This window comes from Bos taurus, chromosome 9, assembly GCF_002263795.3.
Source record: "Bos taurus isolate L1 Dominette 01449 registration number 42190680 breed Hereford chromosome 9, ARS-UCD2.0, whole genome shotgun sequence".
Classification (NCBI taxonomy): domain Eukaryota; kingdom Metazoa; phylum Chordata; class Mammalia; order Artiodactyla; family Bovidae; genus Bos; species Bos taurus.
The window spans coordinates 33,203,937-33,231,668 of record NC_037336.1 but is presented as its reverse complement, the minus strand read 5'-3'; the positions used below and the strand labels follow the sequence as shown (position 1 = coordinate 33,231,668).

General features: G+C 35.7%; 1 protein-coding gene across 2 annotated transcripts in view; it reads right to left on the bottom strand.

Moving 5' to 3' along the window:
- Positions 1 to 2,254: 2,254 nt before the first annotated feature.
- GOPC (golgi associated PDZ and coiled-coil motif containing) overlaps positions 2,255 to 27,732 on the bottom strand; it is a 40,046-nt gene continuing 14,568 nt past the window's right edge. The window contains exons 2-9 of one of the 2 annotated variants that reach the window (NM_001206157.1): positions 21,451 to 21,615; positions 19,871 to 19,894; positions 16,237 to 16,412; positions 15,053 to 15,218; positions 12,502 to 12,597; positions 10,837 to 11,001; positions 8,163 to 8,343; positions 5,125 to 5,361 (exon numbers count right to left, since the gene is read on the bottom strand). In NM_001206157.1, the coding sequence (NP_001193086.1) occupies positions 5,231 to 5,361; positions 8,163 to 8,343; positions 10,837 to 11,001; positions 12,502 to 12,597; positions 15,053 to 15,218; positions 16,237 to 16,412; positions 19,871 to 19,894; positions 21,451 to 21,615 (1,104 nt within the window). In that variant the 3' untranslated portion in view covers positions 5,125 to 5,230. Of the gene's footprint in view, positions 5,362 to 8,162; positions 8,344 to 10,836; positions 11,002 to 12,501; positions 12,598 to 15,052; positions 15,219 to 16,236; positions 16,413 to 19,870; positions 19,895 to 21,450; positions 21,616 to 27,732 lie in introns of both variants that reach the window. The other variant, XM_005210747.5, reaches the window with a different exon arrangement.

Below are 27,732 nucleotides of genomic sequence, written 5' to 3'. Positions count from 1 at the left end.
CAACTTGCTAGAAGTACCCACAGGACTAAGCACAGACCTGTGCTCACAACTATGATTTATTACAGAAAAAGAACACCGAGCAAAATCAGCAAAGGGAAAAGGTACATGAACAAGGTCTAGAGGAAGCCATGGAGTCACACATGAACTTAATTCCTCCAGGAAAGATGTATAATATGTATAAAATAGCGTCCACCAAGGAAATTGGCCTGAGCCTGGGCATAGGAGTCCAGGGTTTTTATTGTGCCCAGTTAAGCAGGCATTCTTTGCCTAACATGTACCAAAATGCATGATTCTCAGAAGGAAAGCAGGCATTCAACATAAATCCCATTGTCTGTACAAACACTTCACGCAGAGTAAACCACCCTTATCAATTAAGAGAATGGGGGAACACCCATGAAATCCAAACTGCTGGACGTATGTGAACCTTGCAAGCAGGCCTTTCTAAGGCTAACAGATTCAGGCCTGCTTTGACAACTCTTCTGCACACCATCTGTGACATACTTAGTAACTGACCATAACCTGGTGCCTGGGCCTATATGGACGCCACTTACCAGCCAGGTTGTCATCCTCTTCATTCTTTGGAACAGAGATGAATCAGCTCCTATTCTATTAACCGGTTTTCTTGGATCTCACTCCTGGGCTACTTGTGTTAGTCTGGATCTTCCAGGAAGCAGACACGTAGACTAAGAAGGGATCAGCTATGGAACAGATTTACCAGGGGCAACACTGGTGAGGAAAAACAGTGGGGGTGCTGGCGTTGGTGGGAGGCAACCCGGCCCTGATGCAGGTAAATAAAAGAAGGAAGGTTGAGTGAAAGTGACTTAGAGACTGTAACACAATCTTAAGGGAGTATGGCAAGACCGTCAGGTAGTCTTAAAACCAAAGTGAAGGAGTCATCTCCCTGCCAGGCTCAGTCCCTGGCTGGCAAGAGGCAGAGACTGTGCGTTAAGGTGGGGATGACCAAGTGCAGCGGCTGCAGGGCCTTTGGTCCCTTATGTTCCCTCCCACCAAAGAGATGAGAGGTGCATTCACCTGGCTGCTACAACCATGTCTGTAGCTCTCAAAATACACCTGAAAAAGATTTATCAGACAAATATTTAGCACCAACAGCACATAATAATTTGCATTAATACTTCTCAGCTAAAAAAAAAAAAAAGTTAATTATAAAATCCCCTAATCTAGAATACTAATTAATAATGAAAACACAAATAATCTTTTTTATTTCATGAACTGAACAATATCCTATGTAGATGAGTTTTGGGGAAAAGACTTTTCCAAACTGGTGAACTGGGAGCTGACACATAGCATACAGTATTAGGACTGAATCAAAGTTACTCAATGACAAAAAAATAAATAAGTATGCTTATATGTTCATAAAGTAAAAGTGTTAGTTGTTCAGTCATGTCCGACTCTTTGAGACACCATGGACTATAGCCCTCCAGGCTCCTCTGTCCATGGAATTCTCCAGGCAAGAATACTGGAGTGGGTAGCCATTCCCTTCTCTAGGGGATATTTCCAACACAGGAATCGAAGCCATGTCTCCTACACTGCAGGCAGATTCTTTACTGTCTGAGCCACCAGGGAAGCCCCAAATGTTCATCATGCAAGTAAATTTCTGAAATATGCTTTACATTAATTAATACTTAAGAATAAAATACCATTTTGAGTTTTTCCTCCTGACTGACCTCAAATACCCTTGACAAAGAAATAGCATTCCTACATATTTTACACCTAGTTCTTAGGTTGACTATAAATGACCACATATAAACCTTGTGAGGAGCAAACTGAACAAAGTTTATAGATATGTCTAAAAATTATTAGACACAATTTAAGAACTTCTAAATTATATATGCTTAGATGATAAAATAGATGAACAGCCTCTTACACAGTATCTAATAAGAAACAATTTTATTATTATTATTATTTTATTCTTTGGGTCACACTGAATGGCATGTGGGATCTTAGGTCCCCGAGCAGGGATTGAACCCTTATACCCTGCATGGTAAGTGTGTGGAGTCTTAACAACTGGACCGTGAGGGAAATCCCTCATTGTCTAATTTTTATCAATGTTATCCTCAAGGACAACATTGGCTATCAATTTTCTTTTTCTTTTTGCTGCACTGTATGGCATGAGGGACCCTATATCCCAGGCCACGGATCTAACTGAGTCCCCTGCACTGGGAGCATGGAAGTCTCAACCATGGACACTGATACAAATGACAGAAGCTACTGGAAATAAAGAAAAGCCTTAACATGAAAGACTTGTAAAATGTTTATTTTTAAATGAGATTAATACCATTTTAATATAGGAGAGATGCCATCTTTATTTACAGGCTAATAAAAAAATACTAAAACTCAATGCAACTACATATGGTACATTTGTCAAAAATCCTATAGATTTGAGGCCAACCCTACATGGAAAACTGGGTAGCTGGGATAGCACATTACATAATAAGCACATCAGAAATATGCAACTTACACATGAATCAATATATTTTGTTTCTAAACATGAAAACAAAGTCTACAGTGGGGAGGAGGGGAGGGTAGAACCAGCACCAAAGAAACGCTGAGCTAACTTCTGACAACTGTTAAGTCAGCCAAAACCATTTGTTTATATTACCAAGGATCTCAAATTTTTCATGTCTTTTCAATCTGTGTTAAAGTCTCATAACCCAAATGCTGTTTGCCATCAAAGTCACAGACACTTAGAACTGTAGAAGTTAAATGTAAATATATACACACATACATACAACCCTCATACTCTTAAATTTTTTTTTCTCAGCTTTCTGTTTGTGTGTGCATCTGTATACTTTTTTTTTTTTTTTTTTAACTGTAATGGCTTTGCAACAGTTCTCTCCTTATCTGGTTTTGTCCTAGAAATAAGTTTCTTTCCTACAAATGTGAAAACATAAAAACTGTTTCTCATTTAGACCTTTGGAAAGAGTCTGTAATTCTCAGTTCATCTCCCAAAGACCATATATTCTAAAAGGAACTTTTAACCAAGTACTTTCTAAACACCAGATGGGAATCTCACAGTAATCCCTGAGCAACAGTGCTCTCACATAGGCTGCAAACCAAGGTGAAGCAGAAATGAAATGGGAACTGACCTCTGTAATTTTAAGCTAACTGGAACATTTTTCATTTTGCTTATCAGCCCAAGAAGGGAGTTTCTATCATAACCATCTCATACAACCCTTTACATTACACAGCGTCCTCATAGAAATGCCAACTCAAGGCTCTTAAAAAAACTCTTTATAGACATATTAGCTCTTGAAAATCAAAAGGCTTTGGTTAATATTTCCTAAGGATTCAGTCTTAGTAGATAAAAGATACTCTCTGAAAAACTGCCAAGGCCATCCCATCCTAGACAGTCTTTTAAAAAGATAAGAATAACATAGTTTCAAGTCACAACAAAAAAGCTTTCAGATATGTGACAATGGAAATTTTTTTTGACTGAATGAATACACTGGTTAAAATCCAGTTTATAGATCTCATATCATGCATGGGGGCATGTGCTAGAGTAGGGGGAATGCATGAGGAGGAAACATTTTTCTTTTAAGAGTCCTAGCCTGTCAGGAGCAAACAATAACATGTGGCTTCCTCATTCAGTTGTACAGTTAAATACTAGTTTTTGCTCAGAGGCAATATTATGCTAAAAGGTATTTTAATATCAGTAACCACATATACTACGAAGTGCATTTCCTATTACAAATTAACGTGGTGATATACAGATGAACAAAACTACCAAAACAAACCATAAATGAGTAACAGGTGAAACATAAAATTTATAAATAGCAAAACCACCAAATAAAGTATATACATTTTGTAGATTTACCTATGAACAAATATATAGTGCATCTAGGAAAGACAAGAGAATGTGTTTTGTATCACATAACATCTGAGTATTAGAAATGAGATACTGATAATACTCTAAAAGCCTTCTCCCAATTTATATTCCTTCAAATGTATATTCTTTAAAACAATGATATTGGCAAAACTATCATCTCTTCAAATGCAACGTTTCTCACTTTTCCCTGCAGGGTCCAGTGGCCTGCGGAACAGCACAGAAGAGAGCAGGCACTCCAAGCTTATTCCTGGGATAAGAGAAGTAGCAAATCTAGTTTGCATATGAAAAGCACTTTAGTCAAACTTAACACTGAAAAGCCAACCAAAAAGTTATCATATCAAAACGTGTTCACTTTATCCTGCCCACCACCAGTGCTTCAGATTTATAGATTATTGGCAAACCAGTTAGTTATCAATACTTTGAGAGAAAACTGCTGTTTGAATTAAATGTATCTCATTGACATAGTAATAAATTTGAGCTTTAACCGCCAGAAAAAAAACATACCTTTAAGTGCTAGGACTATCGCAATACAAACATTATGAACAACTCAAAATGTATAAAACTGCCTTTCGTGGATTCCAGAAAAAAAGCATTTGTGACTAAACATTAATAACATAATGCTCCAATACCGCGCACACAAATCAACATAATTGAGAACAGATATTTCACACTCATCTGCATTTCTTTTAAAAAACCTGAAAAGTACAATAACTGAAACTATTTCTAGTGCAGCATTGATTGATACAGGATTGCTTAAAGAAAACTATTCTGTACTGCGTGAATAACATTGAAAAGCAAATCATTATAATAAATGATCATTAAGAACTGATTTAGACATCAGGAAACACATTAAATTACAAAAAAACACTAAAACCATTCAGTTAAAAAACAAATTTAAGTCAAGCCTACATTTCTGCAATTCACTGAGTCAAGTTCTGTCCTTTGAAACATCACACTTAACATTCTGGAACATACGATATGAATTCATTTATTCTATTTAAAGGCTATTCCTTGAAAAAAAAAAAAAAAAATTCCAGTTAGCACTGTCCTTCTACTAAATGGAAAAGGAATCAAATAAAACAGCAGTGCTTCATTTGGTACTTCAGAGCCTAATACTATCCTTTTGGAAAACACATGCTTTGGTACTTTATAAATTTGAAGAAAATCAAAACTGCTTTTCATGCAATAGCTAATTATGGTATACTACAGAAAACAGGGAGTTTTATGCATTTAGAATTGTTCACATGAAGCCCTGAGGTACCCGCCTTTCATTTAGGCAATAAACAGCCTCCTTAAATCTTGTATAGTCTTTGTCACCATCTTCCCTAGTGCCCCAAATTCAGAATAGTCTGATTAACAATCTTGTCTGAAGATACAGTCAATTTAATAAGACTTTTTATGATACAGACTGTGTAGATCATCTAGTTTAGAAGCATTGTCTTCTAGAGGAGTTTCACTTGAAGCTCCTAGGTCTCCATTTTCGTGTCCATCAGTAACTGCCTTCTTATTAAATCCTGAAAGAGAAAATAAGCAGAAACTTCCTAATTAGAAAAAATCATACTTTTGTTGAGCAATAACAAAGGAAAGTCCACTGTTACTAATAATAGTAATATGAAGCAAATAATGGGGCCCTAGATTAATCAAGACAGCAATTTCTGACAAAGGAATGCTTCCTTATAGCAGATATCAAACACTGTACAAATGTTTTTAATATTATCTATTGGACTTATCTAAAAATTATATAAAATTTCCCACCAAATTATTCATGAAATTCAGAATTGATACACACAACTGCAGGATTCAATCAGTTCTACTTAACACAAATACCTATGGAACTGTACATTTTTCTTTCACATTTTGTTTTCAAATTATTTAACTTCAGCTCACCGAGGCACATACTAGTTTATTTACTAAATCTAACCTGTTGGTAAGACAATGTCCAGATAAAATTTAAAACTAATTTGGTTAATCTACAAAACAGATAACAGACTAGCAAATAAATGAAAGTTGACTATGAAATCTGCTTAGTGAGCTATGAAACATGGATACATGCTAAAAAGATAACCAATGGATACATTTCTTGTGATTTGTGATCAGTTAATAGTAACGTATCCTAAGAGTATACATGTTTGGTTATTTGGGTCACATTTTAAATGGTTTGCAATTTATATACGTGACAGGGAAACCCTTTAAAAAAGGCTCCGCTGCAAAAAGGAAGGGATAAGCCTTCTAATCCTGACCAAAAAAAAAAAAAACCAGAAGGTAAAAGAAAACAAAATCAAAAGAAAAGCAGCTCAATAGTGCAAGGTTTTGGCATACTGACACAATGGTTTTGTTCAAGAAGCACAGGGAGACCAAATGCGACTGCTGTCTTTGTACAGATACTTTACAACACATAGGCTCACCGAAAGGACAACAGTTCATCAGTCTGCTGTAACACTCTGTGCCACAAGTTCTCAAACTTTTTGATTTCAGGATGCCTTTATGCTCTTAAGAACTGAGAACTGCAAAGAGTTTTTTTTCATGTAGGTTTTTAATAGTAAGTGATGTAATGCCGTTTATCACATTAGTGATTAAAATTGAGAAATCTAAAAAAAAATTACTTTGTTAAAAATGGTAATAAACTCCATAAATGTTAACATAAGTATCTGTTTAGTGAAAATAATTCTAATTTCTAAAAACTTAGTCAGAGGAATGACACAATTTTGCAAGTATCTTCAATGTCTGGCTTTACATAAGACTGCTAGATTCTCATATCTGCTTTCACTCAATCAGTTAGAAGCACGTGAAAAAGTTCACTTCTCGTAGATGTATAACTCTGAAGAGGGGAGAGTAACTTAGCCTTTTCAAATAACTGTCAATATTCTTCTTTGATATTATACCAAAATTTACAATATAGAATCTAAAACTATATCAAAGAACTTTCACACTCGGATGCATTAAAATCATTTGTCTGCCTTGCACTTTTGAATGGCTCTTTCACCCAAGCAGGATTCAGTAATATCACACGCTGGTCATTTCAAAAGTATTAGATCCCTGAGTTATGCAACAATTGCAAAAGCTGACACATTTCATTTTACTGTATCAAAAAAATCATACTCATTAATATCACCACCAATCTTATTAGAAAAGCTCTTTAACTGTCAAGCTCATGGTGGTTGATATGTGTTTTACAAAATTCTGATTTCCACTTGAAAGTTCACATTTTACCACTGGCAATAAATACTGTCAGTTGTTCTTGAAGTGATGGATTCACCTTGTTCATTTTAAAGAAAACAGCTACCAAATAGTCTGAACAACCATAATTTGTCATTCTTTCAAGTAAAAATTGTCATCCATGAAAAGAATGGCTCATTCAGCTAGCAAATTAATCACTTACGTACTTTTCCTCAAGACTAGCATCTTAGTCCAGCATATAAACTCAATGCTATGCATACTTCCCATTTCGTCACACAGAATAATTAAAAAGTCATATACTCAACATTTAATAAAATGAATACCTTTTACTATTTTACAGAGGATATTCTTAAGAAACTGGCATTTGCTTCTTTTTTATTCTGAGCAGATGACAAGGAAGAACACAGTGATCACTAGTAAAGCAGTGCTACTTGCCTTGACTCATACTAAGGCACCAACGGTTTTACCACCACTGGTTCTGTACCATCAGTGTAAGTATCAACACAGGACAAACAATGCCTTAGTATTTATTAGTATGAAAAGTTTGGATCTCAGAACTCCCTGAAAGGTCTCAGGGTCCCCTACAGATCTATGGATCACAATTTAAGCACCAGGCCTCCATATAAAAGTGCTAGAATTGTTCTTTAAAATATGTATAGATGATAGTAAAGGAACTAAACCCAACATCCTCAAGATTACATATCCTGATTCCAATAACAATCATGAGATAACAGTCTAATTACTTATTCAAATTCAGCCTGTAAAATCATTGCATTATGAGAGAAGAATGTGCATTAAAACAGCAAGATGTTAAGATGTATCTACTCTAAAAGGCATGTGGCCTTTGTTTCTGTCTAGAAAACTTGAATTTTATTTATATTTCAAGGATTAGCTATAGTTTAGTAACTGCTCATATATTTGTCCAAGGTGAATCTAGAAGAACTGACATGTAAATAAAATATTGGCATAATTACTGGTGTATAATAAAGCTATAATTTAGCAAGGGAAAGCTATCTACTCTGTTAATGCTGGTTTCCCCATCATTAAAACAGTGTTACAAAGAACATCTAAGTCTTTTATATTTTTTAAGTTTATTGAGAGTAAATACATTAATTATAACGTTCACGGTGATTTTTACCTTGTAACATTTTGATTTCCCCACTTGTATCTTTACAACTAGCACCAGGATTACTACTTCCCTCTAATTCATCAAGGTACAAACGGTAACGATGTCCACTCTCATCTTCATACTCTACATTTTCATCGTCAGAATCCACTTCAGGAGCCACGTAAACTACTTCAAATTCAATCTCTCCTCTCTAAAATGGGGGAAAGAAAATGAGAAAACCAAGTTACTGTAACTTTAAAAGATTTCCAAATTCTCCGGGGTGAGAAGCAACAGTTGGGCCTCAGATGTAGCTCCTTTCAAGACAACAAATAGTGAAATTTTAGACTCTCAAGAGGTACACATAATTTCCTTTCAGTACTACAGATCTTTCTCCTGATCAAAATATTTTCCCCAAAAGACCTAAAACAAAAAAGGATGATTATTCAATTTACAGAATTTCAGAACAAAATGTTCAGCTTAAAAGTCATTTTGTCATTTTATACTTTACATAGTAGCAATTCAGAAAATCTATCTAATAGTCAGATATTAAAGTCGCACCTAAGGGCACCACACAAACTTTTCTTTGACTAATTCAAGAAACCTCTACACAATGATTTCTTGTTTCTTACTCAATAGGTCTTGAGCATTTCCTTAACTGTCACTGAGAGCCAGACATAGTTGTTGGTCAAGGTATTCTGTTGAGTAATAATACCAATTACTGTGTGTATTGTTCAAAATTATATCCTTCAATTCTCAGAACAACTCTATTGTAGTCCCCTGTACATGAATGAGAAACCCGAGTGAGTCCTGGAGAGGGCTGATAACTCTCAATAAGATGAACAAGTAAAATAGAAAAACAGAAATTGACTCCGAAGTCCTTCCTCTTTCTCTCCTATACTAGACTAAATGTGTAATATTTATATTTTATTCTTTAATAACAACTTAATGTTCAAGTAAAAAGTTATAGATTTTATGTTAAAAAAATTCCGAGCTATAATTGTCACTTAATAAGAGACTACAATCACTACACACAAGACCAGTGTTTGCAATTCTCTGAAAATTATGGCCTGCCTTTGCTCAAAAGAAAGTATGCCTTTTTTTTTTTAATTGCTACCCACTAAGTCTCTTTGGTGCTCCTCTTTCCCAGCAGTTTAAGGTTATCCTTCAGAACTTTAACATGTGTTCAGCATTTCCATAAAATTTTGTATCTCATGAACTGCCTGTTTATGTCCCCTTTGCCTCAGCAGCCATTCATCCCACTCTTACACTACAGGATGACAGCCAAGTTGGACTGAGAAAACACCAACTTAAAGAAACTAGTGCTGCATTCTTAAATCTCCCTCATCAGATAATGCTTTAAAAAAAACACTTGGAGAGTTGGTAAAAGCAGTGTGTTAGTCACTCAGTCATGTCCAACTCTATACGACCCCATGGACTGTACTATCCATGGAATTCTCCAGGCAAGAATCCTGGGGTGGGTAGCCATTTCCTTCTCCAGGGGATCTTTCCAACCCAAGGATTGAATCTGGGTCTCCCACATTGTAGTGGTCTTCAGTAAAGTTCTTTAGATGACAGAATCAGGTCTGTGGTAGCTTTCATGAAGAAACAGATTTTAGGTTTAATATGAGGAAGAGCTTTCTAAAAATCAGCAGTCTAAAACAATGAAATAGACTGCATTATCACCAACAAGTCCTCCCTTTAATACTGAATACAATTATTTCCCAGGTGGCACAGTAGTAACGAATCCCCCTGCCAATGAAGGAGATGCAAGAGACGTGGGCTCGATCCCTGGGTCGGGAAGATCCCCTGGCATAGGAACTGGCAACCCACTCCAGTATTCTTGCCTGGAAAATTCCATGGTCAGAGGAGTCTGGTGGGTCCATTGGGTCGCAAAGAGTCAGACACGACTGAACATGCAACACACACACATTCATTTAGTGATACTGTAGTTATTTATGCATTAAGTAGAATTAAACTAAATGAGCTAGAAATTCACTTTCAATTCTGAAATTAAAGTCTGCTCTGGCATACTATACTGATGATCCAATGAACATCTCAATGTACTAACCAACACCTCTCTAATTCCCTCATACCTATTCTTGAAAGAAAAAACAAAACATTTTTTATATCTTAATTTTTCTGGATAACAAATATGACTCCTGTATATGAATCTCAATTCTTTAATCTATTTGTTCTGCAATCTTGAGCAAATTAATTTCTAAGAACTTTATTTCACTCATTTTAAATAAGAGGGCTGGTTAAAAGATTTCTAACAATGCTTGACTTCTAACATTTACAACTGTAAAATCAATCTACTTCCAGCATTGTTTTTTCTATAATACTTCATATCTATATAGTGTTTTAGTCATTAATGATGTTTTGCTTTCCAAGAACCAAGTCCTGTTCTGAACACTTTATATGTATTAACATACTTAATCCTTCCAGCTCTCAGATGAGGACACTGCAACACTAAGGACTTAAGTAACTTGCTCAAAGCTATACAGCTGTGAAGAAGAGCAAACAAAATCTTTTTCAGTAAATCTGGCTGAATGTCTTCTATAAAAGGGTCAAGTCAAAGGAAACTAGTATCTATAGATAAACACTTTACTACCTGAGAAAACTCCTCGGGAAGTTATCATCTATTCAATAGACTCAAAAAGGAACAATGGAGAGATCCAATTTTAATTATATAAAGGGAACTTACCTGCTGGGAAAGAATGGTTACAGCTTCTTTATGCTTTGTGTCCCGGAGGTTAACTCCATTAACAGCCAGAATAGCATCTCCAACGTGCAGCCCTCCACATCTATCAGCAGGTTGCCCTGGGTGGATCTCAGAAATGAGGATTGGAACACCATGCTCCTTTCCACCCTAGTCAAAAAAAAAAAAAAAGCAGCAAACTAGTTTACCTTTGTATAGTCACACACTATTCTGATAAAATATTTTTCTAAAAACATTTCAATAAGCACCTATACTGTCTCTATAAATGCTGAGTGATATCCTATTTGCTACTTAGGTAATGGTAAATCAAACTATCATGAATATCAAAGAGTTACCTCTAAGTAAAATGATTAATAATATATATGTGCTTTTTAAAATGCATTACAGAAAAAAAAATAAATAAAATAAAATAAAATGCATTACAGAATTTAAAAAAAAAAACCCTGAAAAACCAAAAGAACAATTGGCTTAACTCTCTTTTAAACATAAATATTTTATGTATTAGTAGTCCATAGTATTATCAGATTTTATCAAACCTAAGTCCCAATGAACCATAAGAAAAAAACCATTATTTTATGTTCCACAAAAATAACTATAAGATGAATCTGAATTTCATAGACGTTAAAATGTGAAAAAATATGCAATGCAAAATTAATGAAATACAGCATTTGGTACCTTTCACTTTCTAGCTGTAATCATAATTATGTGTGTGTCTTATTTCTCTTACTAAACTTATGCTGTTTGAGGGAAGTATACTCAAAAAGGTAGGTATATTCAATAAAGATCTATTAGATAAACTTTTTATTATAAGAAACATTTCTACAGTAAACAATACCAGAAAGTACATAAACTTCTGCAGTGACTAAGTATAAAAAGCCAGCTTATTTATTGATTTGGAACAAAGCACTGTTCCAAATAGTTCAGGTCCAACTCTGTGCGACCCCTGAGAGACAGCAGCCCACCAGGCACCCCCGTCCCTGGGATTCTCCAGGCAAGAACACTGGAGTGGGTTGCCATTTCCTTCTCCAACGCATGAAAGTGAAAAGTGAAGTGAAGTCGCTCAGTCCTGTCTGACTCTTAGCGACTCCATGGACTGCAGCCTACCAGGCTCTTCCGTCCATGGGATTTTCCAAAATGCTCTAGTTATATGTATTTCAAAATAGATTGCTCTCAAGAAGGCTGTCTAAGACAACTGTAACGGAATCAACATTTAAAAAGAGGAATACTTGGACCCAAGAGCCAGTGAAATCTGACAGCCAAGAAATGAGACAAGAGAAAGACAGCAAATACTCTAGAGAAAAGAACAATACAATCTGGGGTCATTTAACACAGAACAAAAGAGTCCTATCCAATCCCAAAGGCTCTTACAGGCATCACAGGATGTGGTGCAGAACTACGATATGAGTCATAATGAAAATGATAAACAATGATTACTGAAAAAATACTTTAAAGTAATACTTAACAGTTATTAGGAAGATTTCCATACCAAAAAAAAAAGTGTTTACACAAAAGTGCTATTACCCATGGGGATAAATTTAGTTATTTAGAAAATATATTCGGAATACTTTATCTCCCAATGATGTTCAACAAAGGAGTGTGATTATACTAGAGAAGTGTAGAGAAAAGGAGACTGGAAGCACTACTTCTTACTGTAATTGAAATGCCAAGGCCTTCATGATCTTCCTTAAGGAGGAGAACTTTTCTAATTGGACCAACACCTTGGCTTTTCTTTAAAGAGTCTTGATCCTTGTTGGAGAAAAAAAAAAGAAGAAAAATTAGTAGTACTTAAACTATATACCATATAGAGTAACTTGCTTTTAGAAATGTTTGTTTTCCTGTAATGGATACACAGTATAATGTTAAGAAAGTAATCAACAGATAACATGGAAAAAACAAAAACAGATAACATGGGAAAGCAAAAATAGTGGTTCTATTAATATAGTGAATGTACATGATTTTCTCACCCTCTTGTTAATTTCTTTAATATTTATACGTGACATTACAAAAGAAACTACTGCCATGAACTGATAAATAATATCTTTAAGAAATAAAAGGAGGCAACTTTAGCTTCACTGGAAAATTGCTTTAAGATCTATAACCATTTCAACTGATTTACAGAACTGAAAAAACAAAATGTCAATTGGTCATTAACTCTTTTTCATTTCTTTGAACTCTGGAATCTACCTCTTAACTAAAGGACCTTGCTCCACCAATAATTCTTTCTCTGGGACCTTTACTTTTTACCTCTCTCTACAAGCTCATTCCCTAAAATGAAAAAATGCCAAGCCTAACCAAGCTATAAAACACAAACCACGTACAAACACAAAACATATAAAAACCCTTAAACTATCCACAATCGTGGCTACCTTCTATCCACCCTCCATCTTTCCTGAACCTTTACACAAGTTAATCCTCACTGTCGTTACTTCCTTGCCTCCCATATTCAGTAAGTACTCCAACCCGTAATTAGGGTTCTGCTCCACCTGCTCCACCGAAGCTGTCTTCTCTGCAGTCACTGGTAACCAATGTGGCTGCTTCCACTGAATACTCTTTAGTCACTGCCCTTTTGAACCCTGCAGAAGTTGATACTGTTCACAGTCCCCTCCCTGAAACCTCTTTTCTTTGGTGTCCATTACACGTTGGTGTACATTACATTACATGGGTTTGGGTGGACTTGGGGAGTTGGTGACGGACAGGGAGGCCTGGCGTGCTGCGGTTCATAGGGTTGCAGAGTCGGACACGACTGAGCGACTGAACTGAACTGAACCATTACACTACTTTCCTAGAAGGCCCATATCTGACAGCTCTATCTCAGGCTTCTGTCTTTGGTGATTCATTTCCTTCCCTGAATCCTTAGTGGTTTCCTTCCATCTTTTTACTTTCTCTATACTTTTCCTGGGTGACTTAATCAATCCCATGGCTTCAACAGATGATTTACCTAGTAATCTTCAACTCAAGAGTTCTCTCTAGAATTCTAGAGTCATATATATAATTGGATATAAACTGGCTGTCCACTGGCACCTCAAACACTACATGTCTAAAACTGATATCATCTTTCTACCAAAACCTTCCTTTCCCTATATTTGGTTTATCAATGCATGCCATCATCTCACTCGATTGCCCAAACCAAAACTGAGACTTTCCTTCTTACTCACCTACTTAACCAAAAGCAACTAGTCACTAACTCCTTTTGATTCTAATTCTCTCAAACCTGTTCTTCTTCTGATCCCTTTCTCCTCATTATCTTTCTACATGTATTTCTCTGATTTCAACTAGGCCCTCTTCCAATATATCCTCCTCACTACCCAAAGCAACTGTCAAACAAATGCTAACTCTTATTAAGTCCACTATTTTATTTTAAAATCCTGACCATCAGGTTAAGATTCAAATGCCTTTATTTAGCATAAGATAACATTTACCATCTGGCCACTGCCTAGAAGTTAATGGGAACCAAGAGAACCCCAAGAAGACAATGGCGCGAGCGCTTACTGCAGTCACCACTCCTCTCCCATGGACGCCACATACATATCAATTCTTCTTACAATTATCTTTTCAAAGGCAACAAATAATTTTACTATTCGAGGCCAGGCTTTACCTGATACTAAAATATGTGATCCACTGGACAGGAATTAGATACGATTTTATTATATTAAGGCTTATACCATTAGGCTGCTGTTGCAGTGAAATTTAATACATTTTTATGTAGGTAGAAAGAAAAGCTCCTGTACAGTGGTGGCTACAGAAACAGACAACTGGACACAGATCTCAAATTCCAGCTTAATCCAAAACCAAACAGGTATAAATGTTAGCTTGGAAACAATATATAAAGCTAGTTACCAAGAGTCCCCTTATAAAGAACTACCCCCCAATTTTTGCCAATTTATCAATACACTCTGCTAAGCTTAGAACTTCTGTAAACATGCCTAATCGAGATCCAGGAAAATTCTGAAATATGAGCTGAAGCAACATGCATCTGCTATCAATAGTTCAGTGTCTTCAGAAATACCATTTTTGGGGTATTAGTGTAGGAGCTATATGGGCAGCTGAAACCTTAAATATGTATCTATTTTAAAATAAGTTTAATCCCACTTTCACTTTTAAATAAAGGTTTCAAATTCTACTAGAATTCTTAAAAATGCAACGGACTTGTGATTAAAGAAAGGACAAGACTGAGTGAGAAACAGTAGCAAAGCAAACATACATGGCCTGGTGGAGCATGCATCGGTCGCTTCAGGTCATTGCGTCCTCTACAGGCTCTGATCACAGTTTTGTGACGATGCAAGTGTATTTCAGCTTCCAACTGGTTCCAAAGCTTATCATGAGCAGGTCCCTTCATATCTCGTCCAAGTAGCTGTATTTGTTGGACTCTTCATTTGGGAAAAGAATTTAGTTAGTTTTTCATTATATATATATATGTATATATATACACACATACATACATACACACATATACATAAATATATATAAAGTGTTCAGAAGAATTACTGAACACAAGTAGCTTTCACATAAATTTAATTTAGTAATGAAACTAATAGGAATTTCCTGATGTCTCTCAGATTTATAAAGACACAAAAAATTCTGAAAAAGACAGGTGTCTTCAAGGGAAAACTAGTTTTAAAAAAAGAATGACTATGACCTTCTTTAATCACATACTTTAGTTCATATACATCTTAGAAACAATTTAGGAGGCTAATGTCAACATGTTTCATGTCTTCCCTGCAATCATACTGGTCTTCAGATGAGGCTAACTGTACAAAACATTTTTCCAATGACAGTTTCTTTTTACAAAATGATTACTTTTTTAAATGTGGTAAAATTATTAGAAATGTGTACTCTGAGATAATGTAAATTATTTTTATTTGCTCCCCATCAATTCTTAATACATTAAACCAACAAGCACAAAATTATTTAGTAATAGTGAATCACCAGAGTTTGTGAATAATTTACCATAAAAGTTAATGAAAGCAGAACTCTATATTATGATAAAATCACTGTCATTCCAATATGTTTTTGAGGGACAAGAGAGACTGGGTTTCAATGATCACACAAAGAATTCCTACGAAAGTCCTGCTGTACGTGGGAATATCATCTGTTATGGTGTGAAGACAGGAAATGGTGAAAAGTATAGCTCTATGAGTCGTTAGCATTTCACAGTAATTTACTAGCAGTGTGTATGTCAACCAGAAACACCTATTTAGTATGGCTAACTAAATCTGCAACATGTAATGCTATGAAGTTAACAACAGTAAGCTACAATCAACCATAAAATCACTTTTATATAAAGATTAATATATTGTTTACTAAAAGGGGTAAAGTCCACCTCTGTAACTATGCACTTGGTTACCTAAGAGCTCAAGGGTACAATGGTACCCATTTTCCACACACCTTCCTGCCAGTTCCTTATCCAAGTACTTGGCAGCCAGTCTTGCCCCATAAACTTCAGCCTGGAGAACAGCTATATGTCTGCGAAGGGCTTCATTCTCTTTTCTCAATAACTTCACTTCAGCTTCAAGCTGAGCTTCTTTCATTTTCTCTTTTTTGTTTGCTTCGAGTTCTCTCTCCTGTTGCAATTTTTAAAAAATGCAATGAAAATACTTTCAAGACTCTCTAGCAATAGACCATGCTCCTTAAAAGACACAAAAGCACACAATCTATGATACCAACGATGAAAGCATATGATAAAAATTACCACTTTATTTCTATAAAATGGAGCACAATGATTTGGATCCAGTTTTTTCAAAACTAATACCAGAGGTGTTAGAACCACTTCTAGGTAAGATAACATAGCTTGAGGCATCCTGATCCTGAGGATACTAAGATTAGTAGCCTTCTCTAAGCACATGTTATCATATACTAATAGTAATGGCTTCAATGGATAATTGAATCTACTCTCTACATTCTAAAATGACTCTAAAACTAGACTAAAATAATCACTCTGGTGACTGTGCCCAAACATTTCATTAACTTTAATGCAGCAATTCTATAAACTATAAATTCGGTTACAAAGAGAAACATTTTTAAGCCAATTTATCTTAGAGGATTGTAAGAAACTTACAATGCTTAAATTAGAACAGATATTCCAATTTTTTAAAAACATTTTATGGTAATGGAGAAATGCTGGTAATAACTGCATTAAAAATATTTACACATTAAAAAATGTCAATATAGAGAACAGACTTGTGGTTGCCAAGAGGGAGGGGGAGAATGAGAGGGACGGATGGGGAGTCTGGTGTTAGTAGATGCAAGCTATTACATTTAGAATGGATAAACAACAAGGTCCTACTGTGCAGCACAGGGATCTTTATCTAACCTCCTGGGATAAACCACAATGGAAAAAAACATAAAAGAGTAAATATATACATGTGTATAACTGAGTCATTTTGTGGCACAGCAGAAATTAGCACAACATTGTAAATCAACTGTACTTAAATAAAAAATATAGCTTATGGGAAAACTAACTATAGATAAGTATATCCATGATGCAGATTATCACTGAACTCTGGGATCTGGAATGAATCATCTATTTGTCCAAATGTTAAAGTGACTGAAGAACTGTTTTCTGAGACAAAATACTGGCCTCCCTTGCCTACTATGAGGTTGGATAGATATCCATTTTTATCTCTCAAAAAAGGATGCTATCCTTTGCTTCACTTAGTAGATAACTCATATATATGAATTTATAGGTGTCAGCCAGAGAATATAACCTTAAGGTTTTTGCCACCAAGTTTTTATCACCAACTCACATGTGAGAGAAATAATTTTCAATATACTTTCAAAGTATAAAGTACGGTGTACCTACTCCTATACATCAAGGGTTACAAATGTAAATACCTTTGGGATCCAAGCACAGAATAGGCAGGTAGGTACAAAGGAAAGCGGAGGGGAAAACAGAAGGTAAAAATCCTGCCTAAAGACAGTCAAATTCAAATCTGAACTCACAGACACACACACAGTAGGACTAAATAAACCTTTCTGAGAGTTGGATGTGGGCCCTGAGAGATCTTTTAAATGTTATTTTTGGATCAAGAGAACCATCCCAAATTTGAGTGGAAGTGTTTACTGACTTACAGCACTACTTTCACAGATTCGTTAATGTACAGAATCTATAAATCCTGTGAAAATGTAGTTATATTTACTGATGACATGCAGAAGACACTGTTCACTACACCATGTCCCCCTTTAGGAGATTTAAATAAAGCTCCACCTCAGCACCAGGAAGAATGCTTCTCTTGAGTGAATGGCACAGGATATTGTTTCTAATATTCGAGTAGTAAATACTGTAATTATTTCCCTTTTACTATAAATAATAAACTGAGAGAAGGAAATGGCAACCCACTCCAGTATTCTTGCCTGGAGAATCCCATGGACAGGAGCCTGGCAGGCTACAGTCCATGGGGTTACAAGAGTCAGATGCAACTTAAGAGACTAAACCACCAGAGAAAGACTACCCTGAATTTGGCAGCAAGTCACAACTGTCCTTAAGATTTCTTTTTTTTTTCCCCCTGATAGAAAAAGAAAACACTTGGAAAATGAAAATAATAAATTTTATATTCAAATGTAAAAAAAAATAATAAACTGAGAAACAAATGTAAGCAAACTTTTAACAATTAATGGAATGTATTTTGATACTAATTTTGATGTCTGCTTTGATCTACTGTTTTAACAAAAGCATATCAATATACAATATATTTAAACATCAATATATGATATATTCAAATACAAGGCAGTGAGTACCACCATCTTAAAAACAATAAAAAAAATATATAGCCTAAAATGAATGACAATTACCAAATGCTGAATATACTTATCACTTCCTTGATTAAACTTTTGTCATTATGTATGTGATAAGAAGGAAGATTAGCATGCTTTTTCAACTTCTATAAAAAAACAAATGTAACAACCAGAACACAATTGTCTAGATTTTTTCTTTTTAATTTGAAGAACTAATAATCTAGAATCCTTCTTTTACAACAACTTTGGAACTCTTAAAATCTCAATTTATTTCAGAATCTCTTTCCTAAAAGGGCAGGTTATCAGTTCCAAAAGAAACCATGGTTCGGACAACATGAACAAAGTCTTTTTAAATGACATTTATGGAGTTTAACACTTTTGTTTCAGGAAAAAAGAGTTCCTAGAAGACCAAAAATTGTTTATGGGCTAAATAAATTTTATGTTGAGGATTATCTACTTACAATCACTTTAATGAGCTATTAATACAATATTTATGAAATATGAGAAACATATTAAGTCACTACTTTGCTTTAAAGATTTAAACTCCTAGTGAATCAGACAAACTTTCTAGCCTGAAATGAACAGATGCAAGCAAAAACAGGACTAAGAATACTTTTAGATTTAAAGGGAAGAATTTTGTTTCAGTTAACCTGTTCATCATTAGATACCAACAAAGAAGTTAATTTTGTATTTTGATATCTACATGCTATATTTCCAAATGAAGAAAAGTCATATGACTACTCAGAACCTGATTAGGCTTAGGTAGTGGGAAAAATATTAAGAATTTATCTATACTGTTATTTTCTAAGGTAAATTTAATAAAGGGTTTCAAAATTCAATTGTTTCAAAGGCCACACAATTATTCTCAAGACTGCTGAAAAGTTATAACACATGCAGTGGATGAATAAGAAACCAACATGCACATTCTTTCTCTGGGAATAAATTCAAATAAAAAAGGAGGAAAGAGCTAGGCCCGCACAAGGAAAACCAAGTCTTCTTTTGAAATAGTGGTACGAGCAAAGTACAAAGCTCAGAAGTTGTCAAAAGTGACGGGTTCTACAAATAATAGCAATAAATCACCAACAACAGAAAAATCTTTTAATAACATGAGGTGAGAAAACAGCAATGGGCTACTGACTGAATTTTTCAGGTACTGGCACATTAAAAAAATTATCATCATTAACATCACTTTCAGATACGTACAAGGTGACAACATGTACTATGCAAAAAAAGCACTAAGAACACTTCAGCATAACATATTAAAGCAAAACAGAAATGGTATACTTACCAGCTCCTCCACAGAGGGGACAGACTTAAGATATAAGAAAAAAGTTTTATAATTAGAAAAACATCAAACAACATATTTAGTGGTACAATCATTACAAGGAAAATTCCTATATGTTGAGTATCACTCGGGTCAAGTTAATTAAAATAAATATATTTGCAAATCCATAAGCAATGGTAACCGTACAGGATTAGATTATTTTTTTTTTTGTTTTATCCAAACTGATTAACACAGTTTGGATAAATGTCTTTCCACTAAAGCACCATGTTTCCAAACTAATGTTAATATGTCAGATGAATTCTATTCTAGTGAAAATGTACATTGTTTCTGAATGTTAATATCAAATATTCCAAAGTAGCAGTTATGAATCTGACTCATCTCAGTTAAATAAAACACTAACAATTTATATTTAGAGAATTTCAAAACTTAAAAGTACTTTAAGAGAATGTAAATATTCATTTAAATAAATTCTAACATATCAGTCTTAGAAACTAATCAACCAATTAAACAGAAATAACTGAAAATGAATAAAACTTTAAGCTGCATTGTTGTCATCATCAACATCATCTTATCTCATCCCTCTCCCAAGCTGTATATCTTATTTACTGCTGTGTTCCCTATAGTACACTTAATACATATGAGGCTAAATCAAAATGAGATTTTAAAAAAATTCTCTTTAAACAACCTACACTTATTAAGAGGGCAATAGTTAATTATGCAACACTTATAAAAATGAACATTATGCAAACATGAGAAAGCACTCAGTGGCAGGGAAAACACTTATATTAAGAGCAAAAGAAAAAATGTGCCACTGGCTGACACCCAACTCCATTTTCCTCCATTTTCTCCCTTATTAAAAGAACTCAGATTTTACTGGAGGTGGTCATGTGACCAACTAAGGGACTGATATGCAGCTAGGGAAGGCCAATGAGACAGCTAAACAACTGGCAAAAAGCTGAGGAGGATTTCATGAAAAGGTCATTAAAGAAAATGAACGCAGCTAGGAAGCACTGTTTTCCCCTTAGATTTTGGAATGCAAGATCCCGGAATGCAGGTAGGAAGAAATCCTGAAGGCAGAAACCATGAGCTGAAGATGACAGAGCAGAACAAAAGGAAGCTGGATCCCTGGTATCTCTGGAGCTGCTCTACCAGCTCTGGACTGCCTGTCTCAAGGCTTCTTCAACTGAGAGAAAAGACTGATAACGTGGACTATTTAAGAACAATTCTCATGTTACTTGGGATCTGTTTTATATGTAGCTAAACTAAATCTTATCTGATACAGTAGACTGGCAAAAAAAAAACTGCTTACATGTTACAATCACAAATATCTTTTAAATATATTTATATGGACCTTTTTAAATAGGAATAAGATTCTATTCTGAGTACCAATTGGTTATTGATGTTGTCACTGGTCATTTCCAGGTAATGAGATCAAGGATGATTAAGACCATCTTCACATTTCCTGTATTTTCCAAATTTTCCAGGAGCACACACCAATTTTTATAATTAAAAAGCCTCATTAAAGACTGTCCTTTTCACCCTCTAAAATGCACATAAGTATGTGTTTCCTCTAAACTACTTACCAATTTTGCCTTAATGGTACCAGAGTCAACACTTTGGCCAGTTTTAGCATGAAGCTGAAGCTGAATAGAGTGCAACTGTAAAAGTTGATCATGTACTTCTTTCTCCAATACAACTTTCTCTGCTTGGGTCTCTGTCAGTTCAGATTTCAGATCCACCAACTGTGCCTTAAAAACCATCAACAATAGCAGAAATTAACACAGCATTGTAAATCAACTATATCTGAATTTAAAAAATTAAAAAAATAAAACAGCAACAATAAAAAACATTATGTTTAGTTTTCTTTATTTTTGATTATATTATTCAAGAATGACACAGAGAGACTATTTGCAATGGGATGAACACTGGAAGACCACTATTTGACCAAGCTATAGGATATCCACCTAAACTGACATAAAATCAACAGTACAAGTAAGATATTTGAGTGGAAAGAAAACCCTACCATAAACAGTATCTCTTAATAACACAATAGGCTAGTTCCATTTTACTTTGCTCACTTTAAGAAGGCTTTTCACTGTTTCACTTTTATCTGCAAAGTTTATGAAAATACACAGGTATGGGATGATTCATCATCCTATTGAGATAACATGTGCTATAGTCATTTACTAACATTAATAGTATGTTACAGGAGATGCTGAAGCTCCGATACTGTGACCACCTGATGCTAACAGTCGACTCACTAGAAAAGACCCTGATGCTGGGAAAGACTGGGGCAAAAGGAGAAAAGGGTGGAAGAGGATGAGATGATTGGATAGCATCACTGACTCAATGCACAGAGACTGAGGAAACTCTATGAAGTGATGGACAAGGAAGCCTGGCATGCTGCAGTCCATGGGGTCACAAAGAGCTGGACACAACTTAAGTGACTGAACACCAACCAGTCACCAATCAGTGGAGAGCCCAATCAGTGGTGCCGCCTTCACCTCAGTGAATAGTGGTTCAAATCAGCCTAACCACCATCTAGCAGTTATTTTAGGTGCTTCCATACAAACTACTGAGCTACAGTGGGTCCAAAGACCAGAGTTAACTGCAAGCTAGAGTTAACTGTTACAGCGTAGCAGAACCACTCATCAGAACCACTTAGCTATTCAATCTGAAGTTTTCCATTTTTCACAACTGATACATTGTTTTACAATAGCACACAGGATATATCCCTTGTGTGTGTTTGATCTTTCCAGCTTACAAGTAGATGAAAGACCAAGGCAAGGCCTTAGTTTTCTACTTAACATAAATTTTACCACTAAGCATCTCAAAAGCCAAGAAACATGCTGGCCCAATGAGTTAAAACGGTGGAGAATACTTTCTAAATTATAGGTGATACTTACTTATGCCCTTGAGAAACTTTCTTATCAACTGAGGTAATAAATATGCATTTGAACCAATCAAAAAAAAAATGTGGCAAGTTATAGATATATTTAGAATTGGTCAGGTCCTCAGGAATTCAAAGTAAAGGAAGGTTTAAAGAAGGTTAGTGAGGAAAAGTGAGCTTTGAAGGGCTCTGAAGTTAAAGGACAACAACAAAATAGAAGCAATAAAGCAGACAAGAGATGAGAAGACCAGCAAGGACAGACCAAGACTAGAAGCAACACAGGTAAATTCCCTGAGCACAGAGACCGGAGGACAGGGGTCTGCTTCAGTCTCCCAACTGCACCAACTGGTGCCTAGTATATAGAAGATGCCCAGGAAGTATCTTTAAGTTGAAACAAATTCTAATACTAGCCTTGTGATTTCACATAAATCATTCTGCCTCAAGTTTCCTTGGTTTTAAAATTGTATAGTATCCACTAGGTATAAATAAATAAGATACAGGATATAATATAGAACAACAAGGAATATACACAATATTCTAACTTTAAATGGAGTATATAATCTATAAAAATGTCAAATTGCTATGGAATAATCTGAAATTGATATAAATCAACTATACTTCAATAGAATTTTTAAGTAAATATAACAGGAATAATACCCATGCTTTGACTATTTTCATATTATTAAGCGTATATATGAAAGCACTTATTAGAATATGAAGACGTTATCAGCAAGATTAAGACTATTGAGTGGACTGTACACGAAAGACTGGACAAGGCTGGAGAGGAAAGCAAGGCTAGATACAACGAATGGCTTTGACTGATAAACCAAAACTGAGACTGAATCTGACAGGAAATCACTACATGTTCCCAATGACATTTTGTTTTTGTTTTTAATAGCATTTTGAGATATAATCCACATAAAATTCACTTTTTAAAAGTGTACAATTCAGTGATTTTTAGTATAATCACAGAATTATGCAGCCATCAACACCATATAACCCTGGAACATTTTCTCTCAGTGACATTTCAGCCACATGATATTTGTAGGTAGGAGGTGAAGACAGGGACACAAGCAATATCCTACACAGATTTATATGGAATACAGTTCTAATGAGTATATACCTAGGAAGGAAACTTTTGGGTTACAGAGTATAACTGTGTTAAACCTCAGCGGAAAAGGCCAGGTTTCCAAATGACTGTAGCAACTGACATGCCTCCCACGTATGATAGTTTCAGAACCTTGCCTTCATTTGGTGTTGTCAGTCTTCTTAATTTTAGCCATTCTGGGAGGAATGTAGTGGCATTTCATTGTGGTTTTAATGAAAACTTCTTGATTACTGCCACAGAAGCTGAACCACTTTATATTCCTACCAGCAATAAATGAGGGTTTGTTGACAGAAGTTTTGCATATATGTTTTGTCTCATGCTTCTCCAGGGCTTCCCTTGCAACAGTTGGTAAAGAATCCCTGGGTTGGGAAGATCCCCTGGAGAAGGAAACAGCTACTCACTCCAGTGCTCTGGCCTGGAGAATTCCAGGGACTGTATAGTCCACGGGGTCACAAAGAGTTGGACACAACTGAGTGACTTTCACATGCTTCTTCAGGGTCTCTAATTATACTAATATGAATTACTCTTTCCCTATCTTTTATATCCACAATTTCCTCTTAAATTCTTTTTGTTTTCCTCTTGCTATACTTACTGTATTGCCTATTTTTTTTTATGTTCCTTCCAAATTAGGCTCCATTCTAAAATAATTTTCCCCCAAAGTTCCGCAAGTATTCTTTTTATTACTTTATTTCTGAGTTTTCCTGTTTCTGAATCATTCTGGTCTATTCATAGGTGAATTAACATTATTAATTTCCTTTAGTTTATATTTTACAGTTTCCAATTGATTTGTAGCCTTATCTAACATGCTTTCATTGTCTCTTGTCATATTATTCTATTTATTTCTATCTTTTTTGCATATAGTACATTTATATGGGGTTTACAGAAAATCCTTTTCTGTTACTCATGTTGAAATGAAATGGGTTTTCATATAGCACCTGTCAGGGAGGAGACTTCCATGTGGGGGTTTAAGGTGAGCATGGGTAGCTTTCCTAGCTTCAGGTTAGTGGGCTACCTCCCCTGGTCTTAAAGTGAACTTAAAACCATGGCCTCTGTAGCCAGAACCACTGTTTTGAAATCAGACACCTATATATGTATTCCATCCCTAACTTGAATATAAACTCTCCTCCCTTCAGACTTCATGTTTCTGCCCAGCACAAACAGGATTCTGTTTTTTAGCAATGTTTCTTTACAATTGGACCGTCTTTCTCAAAAGCGGTTTGTGTTAGAAATTTCTGAGATTCTTTGAGTCCAGCCCAGTACTCTGTAATCTTCTTCCTGCAGCTTCTTTGTGTGTGCCCGTGGTTGTTTTGCATTCCTCTGCAATCTGGAGGCAGTTTTGCCAGTTGTTCTCAGGCCCTCTGCTCAAGTTTCCCATCCAAAGGGATGTCTTCTCCTTTGGGGCTCTGTTAGTGACTTCTGTGTCTGGGTCCCCTTGCTATTCATTCCTTCCGCCACACAGGTGCTCAGTCACATGATTTGTGTGGGTCCTGCTGCCTCAACCCATCCATGTTCTGGGGCTTATGAAGACACCCTCTCTTCATCTAGTTTTGCTTAAGAGGCTATGACTGGATTTTTTTCATAATTCTAGTTCTTCTGTTTTTACAAAAGATGTTTTAAAATTTAAAACTTAATCCATTGCGATCTTTCTCAGACCAGAAATCTTTATCTTACATTTTCAATGCAACAGAAAAGCTGTGATAGGCTAGATCAGTACTGCCTAAGATAGTTAATATGAACCACATGTGTAATTTAAATTTTTCCAGTAACCACATTTAGAAAAGTAACATTAAACATGTGAAATAAATTTTTATAATATAAACCTAAAGGTTTAATCAGATTTACAGTCAGCTTTCTGTATCTATGCATTCTGCATCTACAGATTCAACCAATTGTGTATCAAAAATATTTGCTGGGGAAGGGGGCAGGGGGAAACTTCAGAAAGTTCCAAAAAGTAAAACTTAATTTGCTTCATGCTGGCAACTATTTACATAGCATTCACATTGTATTAGGTATTATAGGTTAACTTAGAAATGATTTAAAATACATGGGAAGATGTGCACTGCTTATATGCAAATACTGCAACATTTTATATAGGAGACTTTAGCATCAATGGATTCTGGCACCTGCAGGGGAGGGCTGGGGAGGACTGGAACCATCCCCTACAAATACTGATGAATCAGTTCAGTTCAATTCAGTTCAGTTGCTCAGTCGTGTCTGACTCTTTGCGACCCCAAGAATCGCAGCACGCCAGGCCTCCCTGTCCATCACCAACTCCCGGAGTTCACTCAGACTCACATCCATCAAGTCGGTGATGCCATCCAGCCATCTCATCCTCTGTCGTCCCCTTCTCCTCCTGCCCCCAATCCCTCCCAGCATCAGAGTCTTTTCCAATGAGTCAACTCTTTACATGAGGTGGCCAAAGTACTGGAGTTTCAGCTTTAGCATCATTCCTTCCAAAGAAATCCCAGGGCTGATCTGCTTTAGAATGGACTGGTTGGATCTCCTTGCAGTCCAAGGGACTCTCAAGAGTCTTCTCCAACAACACAGTTCAAAAGCATCAATTCTTCGGTGCTCAGCTTTCTTCATAACAGTACTTAAATGTTTGTGGCAAGAAGTACATTATGTGTTTCAACAGGTATGTATTGTCTGGTTTTCCTGTTATGATTTATGTTTCAAATAAAAAACCTCATTATTTATTAATAGCTGAGCAAAACTTCTGGCATTAATAAAGATACAAAGAGGCATAAGTGGTATTCATGAATTAATTTAGCAGGATATCTTGGGATACTGTGCATGCACGCTAAGTCACTTCAGTTGTGTCCAACTCTTTGCAACCTCATGGGACTGCAGCCTGCCAGGTTCCTCTCTCCATGGGGATGCTCCAGGCAAGAATACTGGAGTGGGCTGCCATGCCCTTCTCCAGGGGATCTTACCGACCCAGGGAAAGAACATGGGTCTCCTGCATCTCTTGCATTGGTTGGCGGATTCTTTTCTTGCTGAGCCACTGGGGAAGCCCTAGGTTAGCAGATTAATATTCAGAAGACCTCCATACTACCCTGTTGTTCCTGTAGTATGGAGGTCTCTTGAAAGTGGCCTACTATAAACAGGAACACTCATTAAATGAAATAATTTCTCAAGAGACTGCTCAACTTTAAAAAAATGAAGGAAAAATTCTTTACAAAGCAAGGATGCAGTAACAAAATTCAAAGCTCAAGTTAATTTTTTTGAAACAGAGTGTTTCAAATTTACTCTAAATTTAGTAATATTTGAATAAGTCTTGTCTATGATATAAGCATTTTAGCTGCTAAGAAAAATTAGTGATACATTTTATGTGAAGATTATAAATTTCCATATTTTATTCAATGGCTACCCTCCTAATACAACAGGATTTTATAATCAAAGAGATCTTAGAGAACATAAAGACTACGATTATGATGATTACTATTTAGATAACAAAACCAACGCCTATCAAAACTGATTTTCTTTCTATGGCTATCCGAACAGTGGTAGAACAGCCCTTTGAACCCAATCCTTACTCCTGGGGTAAGGAAGCAGATGTGTTATCAAGCAGTTAGCTGTAAGGAAAAAATGTTTCTACTGCTACAATACCTGTTTAACTTACTAACAATATTCAGTTACCACAAAACAAGCATTTACCTACCATATGGCAGGTGTACATGTACCACGTGTCATTTGTAATTCTCATCATCATTCTTTCTCTCTCTTTTTTAATAGTTAAGGAAACTGGAAATCAGAGTTTAAGCAATTTGCCGAAGATCACACAGCTAGTAAATAAGACTCAAAACTAGCTTGACCATAAAAAAACACCCGAGCATCTTTCACATCACTAACCTTGGCCATGCAATA